General features: G+C 32.1%; 2 protein-coding genes across 4 annotated transcripts; both read right to left on the bottom strand.

The window, feature by feature from the left end:
- Positions 1-1,260: 1,260 nt before the first annotated feature.
- Positions 1,261-8,989, bottom strand: LOC117216821 (citron Rho-interacting kinase-like). Of its 2 annotated transcripts, XM_033463882.1 has the most exons (11): positions 7,474-8,989; positions 7,046-7,399; positions 6,427-6,671; positions 3,746-6,292; positions 3,229-3,675; positions 2,803-3,155; positions 2,559-2,719; positions 2,273-2,485; positions 1,943-2,195; positions 1,791-1,869; positions 1,261-1,709 (listed from the first exon to the last, which is right to left on the bottom strand). In XM_033463882.1, the coding sequence occupies exons 1-11, from the start codon at positions 7,673-7,675 to the stop codon at positions 1,704-1,706; spliced, it is 4,860 nt and encodes a 1,619-aa protein (XP_033319773.1). In that variant the 5' UTR covers positions 7,676-8,989; the 3' UTR covers positions 1,261-1,703. The 2 variants fall into 2 exon arrangements, with proteins under 2 accessions (XP_033319773.1, XP_033319772.1); XM_033463881.1 differs by having other exon boundaries at positions 1,261-1,869.
- Positions 8,990-9,084: 95 nt separating this feature from the next.
- LOC117216824 (synaptic vesicle glycoprotein 2B-like) lies at positions 9,085-19,663 on the bottom strand. 2 transcript variants are annotated; one of them, XM_033463889.1, is made up of 12 exons: positions 19,088-19,663; positions 18,463-18,883; positions 16,632-16,688; positions 14,054-14,215; positions 13,170-13,332; positions 12,931-13,052; positions 12,319-12,557; positions 11,868-12,088; positions 11,525-11,745; positions 10,890-11,049; positions 9,932-10,059; positions 9,601-9,656 (listed from the first exon to the last, which is right to left on the bottom strand). In XM_033463889.1, the coding sequence occupies exons 2-12, from the start codon at positions 18,464-18,466 to the stop codon at positions 9,601-9,603; spliced, it is 1,533 nt and encodes a 510-aa protein (XP_033319780.1). In that variant the 5' UTR covers positions 18,467-18,883; positions 19,088-19,663. The 2 variants fall into 2 exon arrangements, with proteins under 2 accessions (XP_033319781.1, XP_033319780.1); XM_033463890.1 differs by lacking the exon at positions 19,088-19,663 and having other exon boundaries at positions 9,085-9,656; positions 18,463-19,017.
- Between the last annotated feature and the right edge of the window lie 335 nt (positions 19,664-19,998).

The raw sequence follows: 19,998 nt of genomic DNA, 5'->3' as shown, positions 1-19,998 counted from the left end.
TCAGTCGAGAATATTACGTTTTTATAATGAATTTTTGTAATTAATCAATATGCAATATTAAAAATTGTTTCTTCTTTTACGAAACATCTTCTTGTTTTATTAATAACAATGTGGAAGATAGGAAAATAATAAGTAATTAACTATTTATGCACGCAATAATTTTATCAAATAAAATTGAATATTAAGTCAGAACTGAGAAAATGTTAAAGTCATGTCAATAATTTCTCGGATTTTTATTTTATATGAACATAGAACTAGCATATTCTGATATGCCAGATCTAGTTTTCATTTTTTATTTGTCACGTGACAATATATTCTATTAAACAGTAGTATGACTTCCTAAAAACTTACGTCCTCCTGTTCCATAAAATTATTAGGTTGCCCAAAAGTTCTTTTCGTTTTATAAGAAAATAATAGATGCAACATTTTTTACTTTATATTATTTTATTGAATTATGTATGATCTATTTTGTAGTAATAGAACAAAATGGATCATACATAATTCAATTAGGGGCACAAACAGGATGCATACATAGTGATGTAGAGTAATGCGATATCCGGCCACCCTTGACATTTATAGTATTGAAATAATGAATATTCACGGAGAAGAGCGGCAACTGTTCAACCCACCACTTACTGTGACGCATTGATTAGTATTTAATATATTTTCTGTCGTATGACATAATATTGTAGTTTTGGCATTAATAAAATTATATTAGGTTGTCCCAAAAGTTTCTTTCATTTAATAAGGAAATAATAGATGCACAACATTTTTTGTTTTGTATTATTTTATTGAATTATGTATGCATACATAATATGTTATAAGATGTGCAATAAAGATGTGTTTAAATTTCTATATATATAAAAATCAAGTTAAAAATATAGCTTAATCTGTATCTAGTGAACCAGTATGTAATTATTACAAAATTATCGTTGAATATAGTTAGAAAATAGTAGTACAGTACAATCGGTAGTCAGTCATACTAGAATTACACATTGCTTCCAAAGATATTCTTTTGTATTAGCCGTAATTGAAATTGTACGAACAGTTAATTAAAAAACTGAAAACGTAAAATGAATCATGACCATGATAACATCAGTTATCAAAATATGAATGATCACTTAAGTAACAACATAGATTTTTGATTTTTTTCATATAAATCTTTATTCTATTAATAATAGTATTTTATTTTACAATACAAAATTACAAAATTTTTGTCATCAATATAGAAATTCGAAAATATATTATTGTCACATTTTTTTAAATAACAATACTATTATAGTATTAACAGTACGATTCTTAATTTACGCATGTAGTACTATAAGTATTAACTTCAGATCTCTGTAAAAGCTAATGAAGCTTGTAGACAGTAAAATGCATATTATTTTTGAGACACGTGTAAATACATTTGGTTAATTAATACTACACAATACAAGTTCTCCTGTATAGCAAACATTTGAGATCTGACTACGTAACCATTTAATTGAAAGAAAATTAAATACAAAGTAAATATAAAACAAAATTTCCTGTTTGAACAAAAGATTCTTGTACATTCGTTTATTATGCATTAATTATCGGTTACGTATTGGCAAGAATGGACTATTTAAATTAAGTGTACAAAAACACAGCTTGCAACATATTGATTAAAACATATTTCTCTTAATTGTTACAAAATGTTTACAGTCTTGATCTCAATTTTTTTGCTATTCCTACAATTATATCAAAAATAGAATTTTTATTATTTTTAATATCAAAATGTATTAATATTTGGAAACACCGGTAAAATGTACTTTTTTCCCTTGACCATCTAAAGCCTCCATTAAACTCGACGTAAAACTGAACTCCGAACTGCTTTCGTCCTCTTGATTTCTGTAAAATACATCAATATGAATAAATTCGTATTTCACGACAATTTTAAGTATACAGCATTATGATGACATACAAAGTATCTAAACTGGTAAGACTGCCATTTGATTCAGGTATAATAGAAGATCCTTCAATCTTTAATAGTTCCAAGAAAGAGTTCATTGCCGTTACATAAATTCCTTTTGTGCCAGCAGCTCCCAAATAACGTAGACTAGATAACTCGATTAAAATTCGTTCTGGACTTTTTGACAAAATATATGTATCTTGATCGAGTTTTACAATCTCCACGGATGAAAAATGAATGACAAACAAATATGGTTTTCGGAAAGCTGTAAGAATACAAATATTATTTTTTATGCAACATGTAAGATTATTGTATTTTAAGAAACGTTACAAGATTTCTTACCAAAAGCAAAAGGTAAATGATTCCATGTTGGATCAATGTTTCGAGTTCTTTGGCCACTTTCATTCACAAACATTCCAAATTCGTTATAACAGAGCAAAAGCTCTACTTTTCCAGGTACAAGAGAAACGTTTAAAACGCAAACTGGGAAAATGCCTAGCTTGGCTACTCCCGATAGTGCAGCTTTGACTGAACTATCATCTTCTTCTGGAAATTCTGCAACACCATGAATTATTAATTGCATGGAATGAATGAATTCACTAAATAATAAATAGTATTTATTACTTACCATCGACACAATAATTTTTAAGATCAATTTGGAAAAATTTATTACATCCTACTATAAGAACATTTTGCGTAAATATAGCACAACTACATGGTTCGGATGTTTCAAGTTCACGGACTACAATAAATTCTCCAGAATCATCTTCAATGTACCATTTAAGTAATCTGTATTTATAACATAACAAGATTTTTATATAAAATATGATATTGAAAATCAAATGAAAATATATCTGTTTCAAAAAACCTACATTACGTGGGACTCAGTTGCTGCACAAAGCATATCCCGTTGTAATTGATATAAATGATAGCTATCAGTGCCAGTTAAAACTGCCTTCGTATTAATTGCTGGCCTTGAGCATTCGGCAGCCACTGCGTTACTCTTTAATTGCCTTAGACTACAAGATACTAATTGCCTATTTTCACCAGCTATCATTAAAGCTATTCCTAAATGGGGATGTAAAGTTAATTGGTGCACCTTTTTCACTCCACGAATCATAGTAAGAGTTCGTGATTTAGCACCGCTATACGAAAACAGACCCTCTTCTGCACCCAATAAAAGTACATTTTCTTCTGTCAAATTTACGGCACAATTTAAATCCAACTATAAAATATTTATATGTTAAAAATGAATTTAATATAAATACAATTGTTCGAAGGTAAACAAAATTGCTCACTTGATTTTTTGCTAGTCTTAATATAGTTTGATACTTCTTACTTCTATGAACATTACTCAGTATATTTTGACTAGTAATAGACTTTAAGGACTTTAACCAATTTTTCTTATCAGTCTGGCTCAAAGCCATGACATCTAAACGTGGTGTCGGCCAACAGGTGGTCGATGAATTGGATTCTATTCTAAAAATAAATGGTATGTCCGATTTTGCTGTTCCCATTACATCTGGATTAATTACTGTATCAAATACAGTAAATCCATCCTTTTCGATTAAATCGATGCGATTTATTGGTGCCATTCCGGGAGATGGCTGGTGATCGTAAGTACATAAACATGGTCCTTCCAACCTAAGGTACTTTCTTTCCCAACAAGTATTCGAGCGGTCTGGGAGTTTCACCCAACTTTCCATCGGCACTCTATTGTTTTTACTTTCTACATCACACACATCCTATTATCAACAATAATCATATATTAGTGTAAAATATAGGATTGCACGGTTAAAATATTAAATATCATACCGTGTCGGGTTTATCCGGTTGATCTATAGCTAACGTTTGAACGCTTCCAGTCAATGACGATAAACTTTCGTCACTATTTCTCCAGCTTTTACCAAACTGCTTAGCAAAACCTCCGGGTAAACCGCAAGTGGCAGGTGCGGTAACCATGCACTTTAAATGCGTCATTACTTGACATTCGTTGCAAATAGCTGCGCGTTTTCCAAAATGAATGGAATCCAAACACGTGGAGCATTTCCCCGCTCGCATTGGTAGACCGACATCAAATCGGTGTGGAATGTGGTGTCCAATTCTTTGCGGCGACAAACGTTTAGATAATGAGGTAGTTGATGGTTCTGTGGTATAATTCACGTTTTTTATATCGGGTGCTGAGGGAGACGATGGAGAGGTCGAAGCATGGATAGCTTTCAGTGCTAATAACTGTTCAGTTAATGCTTTAACTTTGGCGCGTTCTTTCGCTAACTGATTTTCCAATTCGCGATATCCAACTGGCATTCCAGTACCACTAGGAGGAATAGTCTCTTTCTGCTTAGTACCGAGTATTTTATCACATACCGTTTTCTTCTTCTTACTGCACTCTTCTAATTTAAATTGCAAGTAATCTATCAACTTTGTTTGTTGTTGTCTGGTACTCTCGGCTTTCACTTCCCTTTCCTGATAGAATTGCCGCATTTCCTCCAAGATACTTTCCAATTCTGTGATCCTTATCCGAAGTTCCTGACCTTGATCTATGCTATTCTGCAAATCATTCATCAACACGAAATTCGCCTCTTTCAATTCGTGAACTCGTGTTAAGTGTTGACTACTTTCTTCTTTAACGACTCTTGTTTCTGCTTTAGTGATATCTAAAGCACGTTTCATTTCTGAAAGATTACATTCTAATTCCCCGCATTTATTTGTGGAACTTTCGACTTGTTCGCTTAAGTCTTGTACAAGCTTCTTGTATTGATCTCTCTGGGCTATCAAATTATTTCTTTCACTCTCTATATCGCTTATCTCCGATGCAAGTCTCTCGATATTCCGTTCTGCTGTCAGTTTCAGTGACCTTTCTTCGTTTTGTGCGGTTTGTGCTTCGCGAAGTTTCACCTCAGTCGCTTCCAGATCCTTTTGTAACTTCATTTTATCTTGAATTAGTATATTTTCTCGTGTTTCGTGATCACTTGTTAGTCTTTCGTAATCTGTTAGTTGTTCTTCAAGTACTGTACAGGTTTCTTTCAAAAGTTCAGTATTCAATTCATAGCCTTTAATCTCTTGTTCTAATTTACCTATTTTTGATTCCAATTCACGTATTTCTTCAGTATGTTTTGCGATGATCTGCGTCAAACGGTTGTTTTCACTACTTAAACTGTCGACCCGATCTTGATTTACTTTCGATTGCTTCCGCGCCGCGTCTAATTCTCTGCGTAAAGAAGCACTTGAAGACTGTAATTCTTCTATTTGATGATTGGTCTCAGTTAACGCTCTTTGGGCCGAATCAGCTTGCATTTTGTTTCTAGTAGATTCTTTTGTAATATCATTCAATGACGCTTTTGCACTGTCTAACTCTTTAAGTAGCTTCCTTGACTTTTCTTCTCCCTCTTTCATTTTATGATCTAATTTTTCGGTCAGCTTTTGCTTTTCTTCCTGTAATGTTTTAACTCTTTCTTCTGCTTTCTTAGCTTCCCTTGTTGCAATTCGTTTGTCTAAATTTGCATCCGATAGTTCCTTTTCCTTCTTCCATAAATTGATTTGTGCTTGCTTCGCTGTCTGACGTTCTGTGTTCAAGTTTTCTTTCATTGTTTGGAGGTCTCGTTCTAATTTCTTCATTTGCTCTTCTAAATGCGTATCTTTTTTTATTACAGACATCCTACTTGTACTTGGTTGTATAGTTTCCATCTTAAGAGTAGCATTCTCTGATTCTAGTTTAGTAACACTCTGTTCCAAGCGTCGTAATAATTCTTCTAAATTGCCAACCTTACGCAAATGCTCCTCTTCTTTCTGGAGAGAATCCTGTAATCTTTTTTGTAGAGTGGCTTTATCTTGTGTGGCTTGTTCTAAGTTCAGAGCAAGGGCTTCCTTCTGTTCCAAGTTCATCATTGTTTCATTTAAATCAGACTTTATCACTTGTAATTGTTGTTTCAGTTGCTCATTTTCAAGTTTTGACATTTCCAATTGTTCTTGTATTGTGGCAACTGCCTGTTCTGATGCTATAGCATTATCTAACTGCTTTGCCCTATCTTGTAATTGTTTTTTTAAAGCTTCTATCTCTGCATCTCTGGCTGGTATTGTAGCCTGTATGCTACGTAACTGTTCCTGACAGTCTTTCAATTCATTTTGAGCTAATTCTAAAGCAACATTCAACCTTGATTGACGACAATGGTTAGAATCTTGTTCATTTCTTAGCTTAGTCTCCAAATCTGTATTCTTGGCAACTTCTAAATCCAATTTTGCTCTAAGTTCAGCTAATTGATTATGTGAACGTGTAGCTATTTCTTCCAGTTTAGTTTCAACACCTTGAACGCTTTGCCGACTTAGTTCTCTTGTTTTGGCTAGTGATTCTTTATATTGCATCTAATAAAATAAATAATTATTTCAATATTTTTCCTTTAAATTTAAATTAGATAAATTTTACTAAACTATATTACTATATGTATGAACTATATTACTTATGTATCACTATATATATGTACATATATTTTACTAACCTGAAATACTCTGAGTTTATGTAATTCTGCATTTGCTGTCTGAAGTTCACATTCTGTTCTTTGCAACCTTGAACTCATCTCATTGTTACTAGTACATAATTCTGTGATTCTTACAGTTTGTGTTTCTATATGTTTATTCAATTGTGCAACTTTTTCCTTTTCTGCATTCTCCCATTTACGTTTAGCATCTTTTATCAAGCTTAAAGCTCTGGTTTCTAAATCTCTTCTTTCTTGACGCTCTAGTTCTGACATTACAAAATAATTATTGTATATAGTTTTACATATACAAATAAAACATAGCTTTATATATATATGAAAGATTCTATTATTTACAATTACTACTATATCTAAGTATATAATAATAGCCACTTTTAATATGATTAAAAAATTTTAGAAATTAAATATCAGATACTTAAAAATAATACAATAATTTTATAATGAATTATAATCATGGGCTAATTAAAAAAATTCCATGATTTTTCTATTGATTAATGTAGTAATATGCAAGTTTGATAATACTGAAATTTAGATTATATGGAAGAAAAATAGATGAAGAAGTTAAAATAAAAAAAAAAGAAATTTCTTAAAATTTCTACACATGAATTGCAAGTCAATTTACCTAATGTTCTTTTTATTCCATTTAACTCTGACTTTGTTGCAATTAATTCTCTTTCAAGAATATCTCTCTCTTTATTGAAAGCTTCTAATCTTTTTGATTTTTCTTGGAGCTGAGCTTCCAATTGCGTCATGCAACTGATTTTTTCCTGTAACTCAAATATCTTCTTTTGTTTCTCTTGGATCTCTTTCTTCTTACTATCTAATTGTGCTTCTAATTCACTTTTCTCTTTAGAGAATTTGTCAGACTGAGAGGAATGATGCTTATGAAACTTAAACTCAAAAAAGGAAGAGCAGTCTTTCTCAATATCTTTAAATTGATCATTTGAATCGGATGCACGTGTGCTTCTATCACCACCTATAAATACAGAATGTACCAGATTAAAATAGATATAGACAAAATTGTTAAAGGAATTTTGGTAATAGTTTTACCAAGACTTCGCCGAATTACTTCCAGATCACATTTTGCTGTGTTTAATTCCTTTTCCAACTGTTCTTTGTCTTTCTTGGATATCTCCACTTTTTTCGTTTTTTCCTCTTGTTGAGTTTCATTGTTAGTGGTGGACCGTCTATTTTTCCCACAGATTTTTCTGTAACGTTCCTCAAATTCCTTTTCTCTGCTCTCAAAATCCATTCTTTTTATTGTTCATTTGTGGTCGAATAATTTTCGATATTTTTTATCTCACGTTTGTTAGATAAACTGTCAAAATATGTGGTTAAAAAATGTTTTATTTCATAACAATCAATGTATCCATTTCATTGACTAGACTAATCGAAAGAATCGAGATTGATACATGAAAATATAGGAACAAATCAAACGTAATTTAGTCAAGTTTAAATCGAACTTTTATTATATCTATACTATATATTAAACTTTGCAAAATTCCCGCGATTTGTAACCTGTATGAATTAAAAAACACAAATAAACACGATCTTATCGGGTGTGTAATGTTCTTCGGTTGTATAACAATGTTTTTGTATGGTTATACATCATGGAAATATTATATTTAATGCTACACGTTTTGTTTTACACTATCGTATTCATAACCACAGCGTATTTATAACGGTTGCGGACATGGAAGCCGTTAACTACGGTCACGTGGTACTTTGGCGCCGTATTGGCAATTGGTTGAGATCGCGCAAGCGCAATTTTATTTTTATCGAGTAAGAGCGTGTCAGAGAAGATAGGAAAAGTTTTGTTATGAAAATTATTGATAATACGCCCTAATATCCTTATGTAACAGATATTTATAACAGTACAATTATTCAGTTATACAGTTATCAAATCTATAATTGCGGATCAAACTTTATTTTGTAATTCAAAATTCTGTTTGATTCTGAGGAATCATATTTACGATAGATGGCGACAAAATTATCGGATTGCACTGCCCTCTGGATTAGTGAATGAATGGAGCTTGCTCAGTTTGAAATCCAAGAAAGAATTCAAGTGTCAGAATAGAATTTTAATATACATGTGAGTACTTTTCTATATTTACATATTTACTTTGTTTACTTAAATATTTTTCTAAAAACTTCTCCATAAATAGTACGTGTGTACTTGGGTTTGTGTGTTTTATTTTACAAGCACTCGAATCCAATCAAAGTACGATTATAAATTTCAAATAAAATTTATGCTATTCATACTATTGTTAATATACTTTTATATTAACATTCATTCTATTGCGTATATTTAATGTTTTTCTCCACTTTCTGAAGTATTATCTCATAATACTGATAATTATTTCATAATATTGATAGAAATTCTATTCGCATATGCAAACATAGAAATATCATTGATATGTTACTTAATGTCTTGTACAGAAGAGGTAGTAAGAATACAGAAATACAGAATAGACGAAACATTTTACGACACTATACTATGCCATTTATGATTAAGAACAATGAGTATAGACATTAAATATATTAATGTTTAATATTAACTTTTGCGTGATTAAAGTGTTTGTGGATTGAAATTACATTGTATGTGTGATTTTTGATACTAAAATCGAGCACGTATGAAGTAATTATGTATGTTGCGTGGAATATGTTAAAATTATATTTATTCGTATTGGTTTAGGAATACAGGTGTTTTAAATCGAACAAAAGAATTATAAACGTTAAACAGCGTCTCTTGGCTTTATATTTGTAAACGTTTTATCAACAATTCACCTAACTCGTTTTGGCGCGCAATTCGAACATAGTTAACCGCGCTCTTACATTATCTTATCTAATTTATGATTACAGTATCCGATCATCTTTAAGATGATACACAAAATAAAATAAATATTATATATTTACACAAATTTACACGTTGTTGCACGAAGTAAAAACGGACTTTCCTTATTAAAAATTCTTCACGATCTTATAAAAATCGAAACATTCGCAGATATCGAAGTGCTTATCGTTTTCTTCGATCATTATTATCGCAATACAGTGCTAGTTTTTGTCAAGAATTTCTCCTATAGAAGAACGATCCTTCTCAACGTGTATCAATTGTACTTCCACTTCTGGAAATACTTTTATCGTTCGATTCTCTTCAAGAGACGAGTCGTTCTTCGATTATTCGAGGGTTTCTTTACCTGTTTTGGGTAACAGGAAAGACATAAACCCGCATACTAAAAAGGAAGTAATAAAAAATTAATTAGTATATTTATTGTACATACATCCCTATTGTAAAAATAAAATATGATCTTCTTTATCACAAGTGAAAAGCATGACAAGTTTCGATGGTTATTCAAAAGAGATATTCTTAGTATCCATCTTCAATTTATAAAGTTTGACAATTAGTTTTCAATCATTTGCATCATTGATATTTATAAATTTTATATAATTTACTATTCAATTGTTCAATGAATTATTTTGTTAGAGGCAATTTATAATATGTACTTACTGAATAAAAATGCTGCGAATAAAATGATAGGAACCACGCAGGCTAAATCAATCAGGTAGCCGAATACTAAGTTACCGACTAACGCGCCTAATCGACCCATGGTAAGGGAGAGGGCTGCAGCCATTACTCTGAAAATTCAATAAATTCATAGTTTTAGTTCTCAAAAATAAACACCAAAATATAAAATATCCCTCAAAATATAACAATATTAAAAGTATGTATACTACTCATGATATTTAATATGAACGAGTGAAATATTCTGATACTGGTTTTTCGGGATAAGCAAATGTTTCGATTTTGCATTTGCACTTGGCATTTGCAATTTGAACCGACGTTTCGTAAACATTGCAATTCACCTTTTCAAGGGAGACCTGAAACTGATGGTTTTAGATCTCTCTGTCTTCATTTATATTCTATGATGACTCGCTTGACCGATCAAACCGACGAGTGAATCAGTGTCCATTTGGCCTGCTTCGGGCTGAGCCAAATGGGCACGTTCCACGGTATGCAGTCCAAACCTTATGAGAATCTGCACTGTTCTTACAAGTCCCTAAAGAGGCTCATTAGGGAAATCATAAAGTAGCCGTCCATAATACAAATTTTCCACAACGCGCAATCGTCGAAAATATAGAAACGTCGATTAATTTTTGAAAATTCTGAAAATTATGAAATATAAAAATGCCTTCCATTCCGCGACTGACTCGGTGGCACGGACGAACAAATAGTACGTTATTTTTTTATGTTGTAACGACACGACACGGCGACGATGCAAGTGGGTAAACTATGAGATTATACGATTAAAAGGCGTGTAAACGTGTCTTTCATTATATTGTGTCCTTGTTTTGTCCTCGGCTGTCGCCGATATAATTAACTTGAGGAACGATTGTAAATCACTGGGGATTGTGCGTTTGCTTGTTTCCCTAATAAATAAATCAGAAGAGTGTGCGTGATTGCTCACCTGAGATTCGTCGGAAACATGTCGACGATTATGCAATAGACCAACGAGATACCGAGGGACGTCAGTGCCTCGAACACGCAGGATAATATTAGGTTTTGCGTCGCATTGACCACAAAATAGAAGGCGACAGTCACAGCGCCGGATACCATTAATGACATGACTGAAATTCAGTAGTATCACTCTTAATTGTAGGATGGAACGAGGCAAGAGATATTTCTTAAAATATTATTCTTATTTACAAGAATGATATTTATTGCACGCATATACAGGTTGTCCCATAACACCTGAGACCTACTTCAGGAGTGAACAGGAGGCACAAAAACAACGAATAAAGTTCATACAAACATGTACCTTATCCGAGCTTGTTTCAATATTATAGCCATTTGTGTTTCAATAATAATAATCCGTAACTGTTTATTACGGTCTGTATCATTCAACATATACCTGAAACAAGATCTGATAGGACACGTCTCCATACGAACTTCTTTTTTATTATTCTTGTACCTCTTGTCTACTCTTCGAGTGGGTCCCATATGTTAAGATACATCCTGTATGTATTTATAATTGTATACTTACATACTACTAATACAAATATATACTAATTATACAGTATGTATTTATAATTGTATACTTACTCAAAAAGAACTTGGCGCCGAGTTTGTGCACGAAAATCGGTAGAATAATGGAGCCGGGAATACAAGCAAGTCCTATGTAAACTGTGTGAAGATAAACGGAAGGCGCTATTACAGTGTCGCATCCGTAATCCTGGACTGTAGTTCCATTATCACTCGATAAAGACGATACTATGCAAACCGACGTGGATTCGCCAGGATATTCGTGTTCAAATTGTTCGAATCTATTGAAACAGTTAGATGTTCAATCCCGCTGAGTCAATTAAACAATCGATTTAATAAATCGGCCAGGCGCAATAACTTTTGAAAGGAACATAAAAATATTTTTCGGAAGGAATATACGCACCTGGTGAATAATTCTGGGAACCAAACCATGAGGGTGTAGTAACTACTGGTAAGGCCAAATTGAATTCCACAGGCGAGCAATGTGTTCCTAAGGTACGGCGATTTACAGAGAGCAGCAGTTAGATCACGTACTTCCTTTAAAAGCACCTTTAGATCCTTTCGTTTGTGTAGTTTCAACAACCTCGTGCTTTTGTCTTTGGTTTTTTCTTGCAGTGATTTTACCTGAATGAAGAAACGGATGATTACACAAACAAGACGTTAGAAATAAAAAAGAAGATGATACGAGTTAAATTCTCGTTAATCAATTAATTTTTTATTAGTTGATTTTAGTAGTTGCTAACACGAGAAACTTGCGAAACGAGAAATTGTTCGTCCTGAAAAGACAATGTCGGAAAATAAATCTAACGAAATCTGAAAAGATCTGGACTAGGTGTTTTTGTGTACTTCATTACCGGGTAAGAGTCAGCGTCTTTTCCAGTGTTCTGCGAGTAGATCCATTTAAATACTTCGAGGGCAGCTTCCGTTTCGCCGCATTCGAGGAGAAATTTCGGGCTCTCCGGGAATGCAAACAACCACAGGCCCAACATTATCGAGGGCAGAGCGCACAGCGCTACGAAGAGATTCCATGATTTAAAGTAGAACATGTCCGAGACGTACATGAAGTTCATCGGTATGATCAGCCATGCTATCACTGAATAAACGAAGAGAAAAAATAGTGATTAAATTGCAAAGCTAAGTAGATTAAAAATCTGATTAACAGTTTTAATAGAACGGTGAATTAATAAAACAGTCTAGGTTATTCGATCATTAATACTTTGAATAAAGTAGTACGTTGTAAGAGAACAATTCAAATTATTCAAATTTCTCACCACTTCGTATTACAATAATATTTGTTGAAGAATATCTGGAATGGAACGACGAGCTAAGAAATTTATTTGAATTATCCAAGTTTCCCGCCGCACCATATTGATGCTGTTGTTATTCGCGAAAGTTCATACAGATTTACTTTATTCAATGTTAAGAAGGAATATTACGTATAAATGAAATTACAAGATGAGACTCACGTGGTAATACTATGACTCCGACTGTCCAGAACATTTCCATCCAACAAAGACATTTTTCGCGATATTTTGTCGCCTGAAACTCCCCTAAATACGGAAAACAAATTCCCATAGCTCCGGTAACGCTGTATATATAAAATAAAAGAGTAAAAATAGGAACAAAACGAAAAGAAAAATAAAAAGTGTCTGAGGTGGGGAACATAAGATATAGAGGGTTTAACATTCAATTATAGTACACTTACGCGAAACCGTTAAAGAAACGGAATATCAGGAAAACCCAAAAGTACTGGACAAAGGAAGAAGCAATGCCAACAATGCCATCCATTAACAATGTAGCGATTAATACAACTTTCCTTCCTTTGGTATCAGCCAGGCACCCCCATATGTAAGAACCAATCACCATCCCTATGAATAAGAAAATAAAAGTTAGTTTTCTATTTTTAAACTAGTTCTATAACGTATGGTTTACGGTAAAAGAAAGGAATGAGAGAATCGAAAAACGTATGAAATAGTATCATATGGTTTCTTAACTTTGGTTCTTTCCTAATAGATTATTGCTGATAATAAAATAATTTCCACGTGATACACATGCGGCATGTGATTTTCTTCGTTAAACACGTTTCGACGTGTTAAGCGCTGAGCGATAAAAGTTTGAGTAGAAATATTCGCTATGAGTCAGACACCTCCATTCATCAGGAGATAGAGATGTTGTAATACCAAGTCTGATCAATAATGCTCACTTTTAAGAGGCTATTCATATTAAAGAAGTTTCATTCGATAAAAATCAGAATTATATATTTCTGACAGGGAATTAAATAAATTTGAGGATTGAAGAATAGTATTTTTGATAAATGTCTCAGCGTAGGTTAAAAATTGATCATTGGAAAATATTTTCTTTCGTTTAAATTAAATAAAATAAAATTTAAATTAAATAAAATTTATCGTTTAAAAAATTTTCCTGTTAGGAAAACATGGAAACTGATCGTGGGAAAAATTTTTTCTCAGCACAAATTCAAAAATTCTCTAAAAAATTCTCCCTTCTGAATTGAAGAATTCTAAACTTATTAAGCGAAGAAAGTAAAAATACGTAAAGATATTAATTTTGTAAAGATTTTATGGTGCTCACCCAGCATTGGTGATGCTGTTAGCCAGCCTTTCGCGGTGGAATCCATTTCCAGGTCGCATTGTGCTGCTGGTAATACAAACGAAAGTATCGTGACTCCAATGGCGGTATCCATATAAATTAAACCGCAAACCGCCAACAGCATGTAGTGAAATTTCCCGAATCCTGATAAGAAAAATATAATCTTATAAATATTTATTCAAATCTTAAAGAAGTTACAAGGAAAGGATTTATCGTTGCAATCAAGAAACTATTTGATCTTTGATTCATACTGTAAGCTTTTGTTAAATCTTCTAAGAGTCAACATTAACTTGTTTCCAACTTTCTTCTTTTTTCCTGATACGCATAATGGAATAAAAGATAAGATAATCATTTGCAGTCGTTGTCTCGAAAAATTTGCAAGATTTTACGACTCGTAATTTTAACATTATGCTTAAAATTTGACTCGAGATAATTCCCCGATTATCTAAATTTAGGTGAACAATATTTTGATTACAGGATTCTCTCTCTTTCTCGAAGAAGAAGAAGAAGAAGAAGAAGAAGAGCAGAATTTGTGTAAAGTGAGCATTTTGAAAGAATTATTACGACGCCTGGAACAGACGCCTGTTACTAAACTAGAATCAGAGAATGCTACTCTTAAGATGGAAACCGTACAACCAAATACAACAGGGATGATGTCCATAATAGAAATGGATATGCATTTAGATGAGCAAACAAAGAAATTGGACCGAGAAATTCACACAATGAAAGGGAACTTGAACGCGGAACATCAGACAGTGAAGCAAGAACAGATAAGTTTATCGAGAATAAGGATGGATTTACTGTATTATATGCAATAACTAATCCAGGTGTAATGGAAACAACGAAGACGGACCATTTATGTTCAGAGTAGAATCCAATTCATCGACCACTTGTTGGCCAACACCACGTTTGGATGTCATGGTTTTGAGCCAGACTGATAAGAAAAACTGGTTGAAATCCTTAAACTTTATTACTAGGTCAGGAAGTTAGGAAGAGTGCATGAATAAGTATAATAAGTAAGTACTAACTTCTTTTGCAAGATTTAAAATTTTCTTGCAATTTAGTATCTGTATGTGTTAATTAATTATATATGATTAATATTTTGTGATATTACAGAATTTAGGAGAAGAAGATGATAGCTCAGCTATTTCCCAGGTAGTGTTTTAAACATTTTTTTTTGTACGTGGAAGAGTAGAAGTCTCGTTTTGCTATGGAATGAATTTGGAATGTTTGTGAATGAACGTGGCCAAAGAACTGGAAACATCGATCGAACATAACATCATTTACCTTTTTGCTTTTGGTAAGAATCCTTGTAACGTTTCTTAAAATACAATAATCTTATATTTTTTATTGCATAAGGAAACATATTTATATTTTTACAACTTTCCGAAAACAATATTTGTTTGTCATTTCGTTTTTCATCAAGACGCGTATACTTAATTAATACAAAGAATCCAGAATGAATCGTAATCGAATTATCTAGCCTGTGTTATTTGGAAGCAGTTGGCTCAAAAGGAATTTATATAGCGGCAATAAACTCCTTCTTGGAGTTATCAAAGATTACAGACTTTTCTGGTATACCGGAATTAAATAACAGTCTTACCAGTTTCAATACTTTGTATATCATCATAATACAGTGTATAATGTAAAGTTGTCGTGAAATATGAATTTATGCGTATTGCTGTACTTTGCAGAGATCAAGAGGGTGAAAGTAATTCGAAGATTAGTTGTACGATTTAAAAATAATAAACATTTCTATTTCCGGATTAAAAAAGATAAATTTTCATTTAAGAATTTAAGAAACAATTGATAATATGAAAATATAAATATCTTTTATTCAAGTTTTGCAATTTGTAAATGAGAATTGATTAAGATTCATATATAATTGAAATTTTTTCATCATAATCATAATAGAATTATATCGAGACAAAAGAAATATCGTTCTTCCGCGTGAATCAGCATTTTTCAAGAAGAGTAACAAGTTTGATCCGGTTTTGATGCTGACGTTAATTGTATTTATGCAAATACAATACGTAAATCAAACAGTGCTCTTGAAATAGATATCCCCTGTATTTTACAATCTCATTATTCAAATACTTACACACTTTAAACCATACCACTAGCGTAATTAAATGCAATTGACACTAAAACTACCAATCATTTATGTCTAAATTAAAATGTTAAGAATCAACGTTAAGATATACTTATCATCAAATTTAGTCTCAAATTAACTAAACGAAAAATTTAATTGGAAGAAAAGATGTCATTAAACATATGTAACATATCTTTAAACAATCCACGTTGGCTGAATATTTAATTAGAAATTGTGATAAATTCAATTCTCATTTGCATTTCAAAAGTGATGATTATTAATCGTGTATATTCCGTACAAGGAAATCATTGATTCGTAGAAATGAGTGTAATCAAAATTATTTTTGTAAACGCAGTTTTGCAATGATATTTTCTATTCCCGTTGATCAAGATCAAATTTTATTATGATAAAGCTTTGGTTTTCTTCGATGATTAATACTTAATCAATACGGAAAAGAGGATTGATTACCTGTTACGGTGATTGCATGCTCGAAATCGGCACCTCCGTCTGCCAAGAAGTCGAGCCCTGTCAAAGACCAAAAGATTTATGAGCTTCTTAAAATATCATGTTTTCTATTGTTATTTGAGGAAAGATCGCGATAGTGTATCAGTGTATCAGTATGTTTCGTGGACACGTGTTTGCCATGGAATTTTTACGTTGAGTAAGATATTTAAAGAATTGATGTTTGATAGATCGTGCAAAGTTTACTTGGATGATGATCGTTACAAATGCTTTTTTGACTTGCTAAATGTTGAATTCTCGCTAAAGTTTAGTACAGTGTTTTACATTAAATAAATAATTGATAACATACAATGCAAATTTTATTCGATAATGATTGGAAACATGTTTTTGATAAATATATTAAAATATATTAAAATTTTTATTTTCATGTAGATACGTGTTCACGATAATGAACAAAGTATTATATGAAGTAATGAATAATTATCAGTTAATAGATCATGCAAAATTATTCCTATAATGTTTCAAGAGATTTTTGGTACATAGAAAAGTGCAATTTGTTGTTAGCGGCGATATAAAAGATTATGATTTATATCTTTCCAATTATTATAGAAATAATTTTGGACAATAAATTAAATGCGACTATATAAAAAATTTTTAATTGGAAAAATTTTAATATAGACACATGATATTTGATTAAAGTCACTTAATTCGTTATTTTGATTTTTTTAATCTAAATATCCAAAGATTTTTATCATAAATATATTTCATAATCTCTCGAGACGATTATCCTTTGCTATCAAAAAGAAATCAGTGGTTGAGTAATGTTATATTAATAGCTACAGCAATATGTTGATTAGTAATGATGGTATCGCTAGCAAAGCAGTGATAGCAAATACATTAATGGCACTAAGAATGAAATAGAAAAACCGCAACAATATTATCTTGTATTGCAATCAGTAAAACATGTATGTACGGTGATAATATCCATCTATTCTATTATATACTATCATAGATATATGTGATTATGTTAATGTCGGTAATAATAATAATAGTTTATTTTTCAGTCTATCAGCCATCAAAATGAACTCGATTTAGAATTGTTTGTTAATGTCAGTAATCATTACTAAATTTGATCGCAATTGTTTATCTAATAACTACTTCAGAAAATAAAAAGAATTATTAGAAAGACAGAGAAAGCCTCTAAAAAGTGCTGGTGGTGATTCTTACAATTTCTAATTCAAAATCAACTTTCAGACTTGTAACTATTCTTATTTTACTTATTTCATAAAAATTCCACCAACTAATTCCAAACAAATAAAAAAAAAATAAATAAATATGCAGAAGAAAATATAAGTATAAAATAAATCAGTAAATGGAAGAAAATCCATAGAAATATTATTAAATAATTTCAAACGAACAGCAAACTAATATTTCTCAAATTCTTAGCATTCTCATAAACAACAAAATTAATATTAAAGAATCTACAATTCAAAATCAACCCTTAAAGCCATAGCTATTCTTATTCTACTCATTTCATAAAAATACAAACTGATATTTGTTAACTTTTTAAAACATATTCATAAATAAGAAAATGATTCAAGAATCTAAGAATCTAAGAATCTAAGAATCTAAGAATCTAAGAATCTAAGAATCTAAGAATCTAAGAATCTAAGAATCTAAGAATCTAAGAATCTAAGAATCTAAAGATCTAAAGATCCAGAATCAGAAACGTATACAACCACTACTCTCATTCTACCATGATCATTATTATCGTCATCTTCATCGTTATCATTATACGACAGTATTTTCTATATTTTAAATCGTCATGAAAACCTACCCATGGTTTGCGGTTACGTTGCGGAGATGTACGTTAGTCTCTCGTGAAGTGATGAGGTCAGGTGGTGTCGGTGAGAATTCGGGACTCTGGAGGACCCCGGTCGCCAAAGTATAGCACTCTCTGTTCCTTGTTCGTGTTCCACGGTTTTGTCCTCGTCTGCAACCACCGTACGCCACGCTCATTGGTGAACACTCGGTGGTATTTGATCGCCGTTTTTATCGCCCAAGCGAATTTTGGCGATGACTTTCCACCGGGGAGTATTCCCTTTTTATACCCTCACGAAATTCTTCCACCTTCTCGTACAAAATCTTCTACCTTTTATTATTGATCGATAATCGATCTTTATAAAGTTCCTCTCCCTTCGAGTTTCTCTTTGTAAATGAAAGTTCCAACTTTCAAATTCGATGAATTGCAGATACTTCTGGAACGAAATAAAGACGAAGGTTGCACTAGAAACGTCTTATAGTCTTCATAACTAAGTTTTTGATCCAAGCACGACCCTCGGTGGTGAACGAACGACTGACCAAAAAATCGATCGTGCCCCAGCATATATCTCCTCTCTTTTTAGTTATTAGTCTTCTCCCCAGATAAGATATAAAGCTTCGTTTGTCTCTGTCACTCTTACCTGTCTGTTTTTTTCCTCCTTCTTCTTTGTCTTCGCTTTTCCCTCTAGTTAAAGGTACTTGAGGCTTTTGTTGAGAAAAATTTGATCGAGCAAAAAAAGAAAAGAAAAGAGAAAGGAAGCAAGAACGGAAAGAAATCTGAGTGTTCTGAAAATTCCTGATATCCACCCCGTTTGTTTACACAGGGTTTAGTGTGTATGTGTACGGAAGAGTGTAAGTATAAAGAAGAGTATAGAACTGTGTGCGTTAAGAACAGTTTTGCAATAATTGTTTATGTCATACGATACAGTCGTGCACCTAATTGATAAGACAGTTGTAACAAGTATCACGGGATTTCTAATTGCTTCAGATTACTTTGATTAAAATACACCGGTTTACTCTTACGAGGTTGTTTTATTACGTACGAGAATTCTGTCCGCATTATGCATCGGCGATACCTTTATCTGACATGGTCGCCGAATTGAACTTACTATTTTGCATAAAAGCTTATTCTGTTCTTTATTAATAAAGGATGTTATTCTAGCTTACAAATGTATTTGAATACTTTACTATAAAAATCTTTGCGGATATATTATGCGTGTTATATGAAACATTTTGAAACTTCATTAGCGACGTTGTAACGAGACACGTTATGACTATGCGCATTATTTAAAATGCATATGATGCAATATTTAAAATCAATCTGAAAATTTAGAAATACAGAGTTTGAAATTAATTCTACCAATATCATTAATAATATCCTTTAATTTAATCAAATTATTTACAATTGTTCTACCAATATGGGAATACTAAATTGACTTTGTTTATAGAGTATATAGAGTATAAGGAAAAATCACTGATTAATTACCTTTTCGTCATTCGATGTGTAATACTAAATAACCGAGTGGTCATTTAGAGTTCTTTATGCAAGTTT

Source organism: Bombus bifarius, unplaced genomic scaffold, assembly GCF_011952205.1.
Source record: "Bombus bifarius isolate JDL3187 unplaced genomic scaffold, Bbif_JDL3187 scf7180000007973, whole genome shotgun sequence".
Classification (NCBI taxonomy): Eukaryota; Metazoa; Arthropoda; class Insecta; order Hymenoptera; family Apidae; genus Bombus; species Bombus bifarius.
The sequence above is the reverse complement of the archived record's forward strand: the minus strand, read 5'-3'. Positions and strand labels throughout refer to the sequence as shown.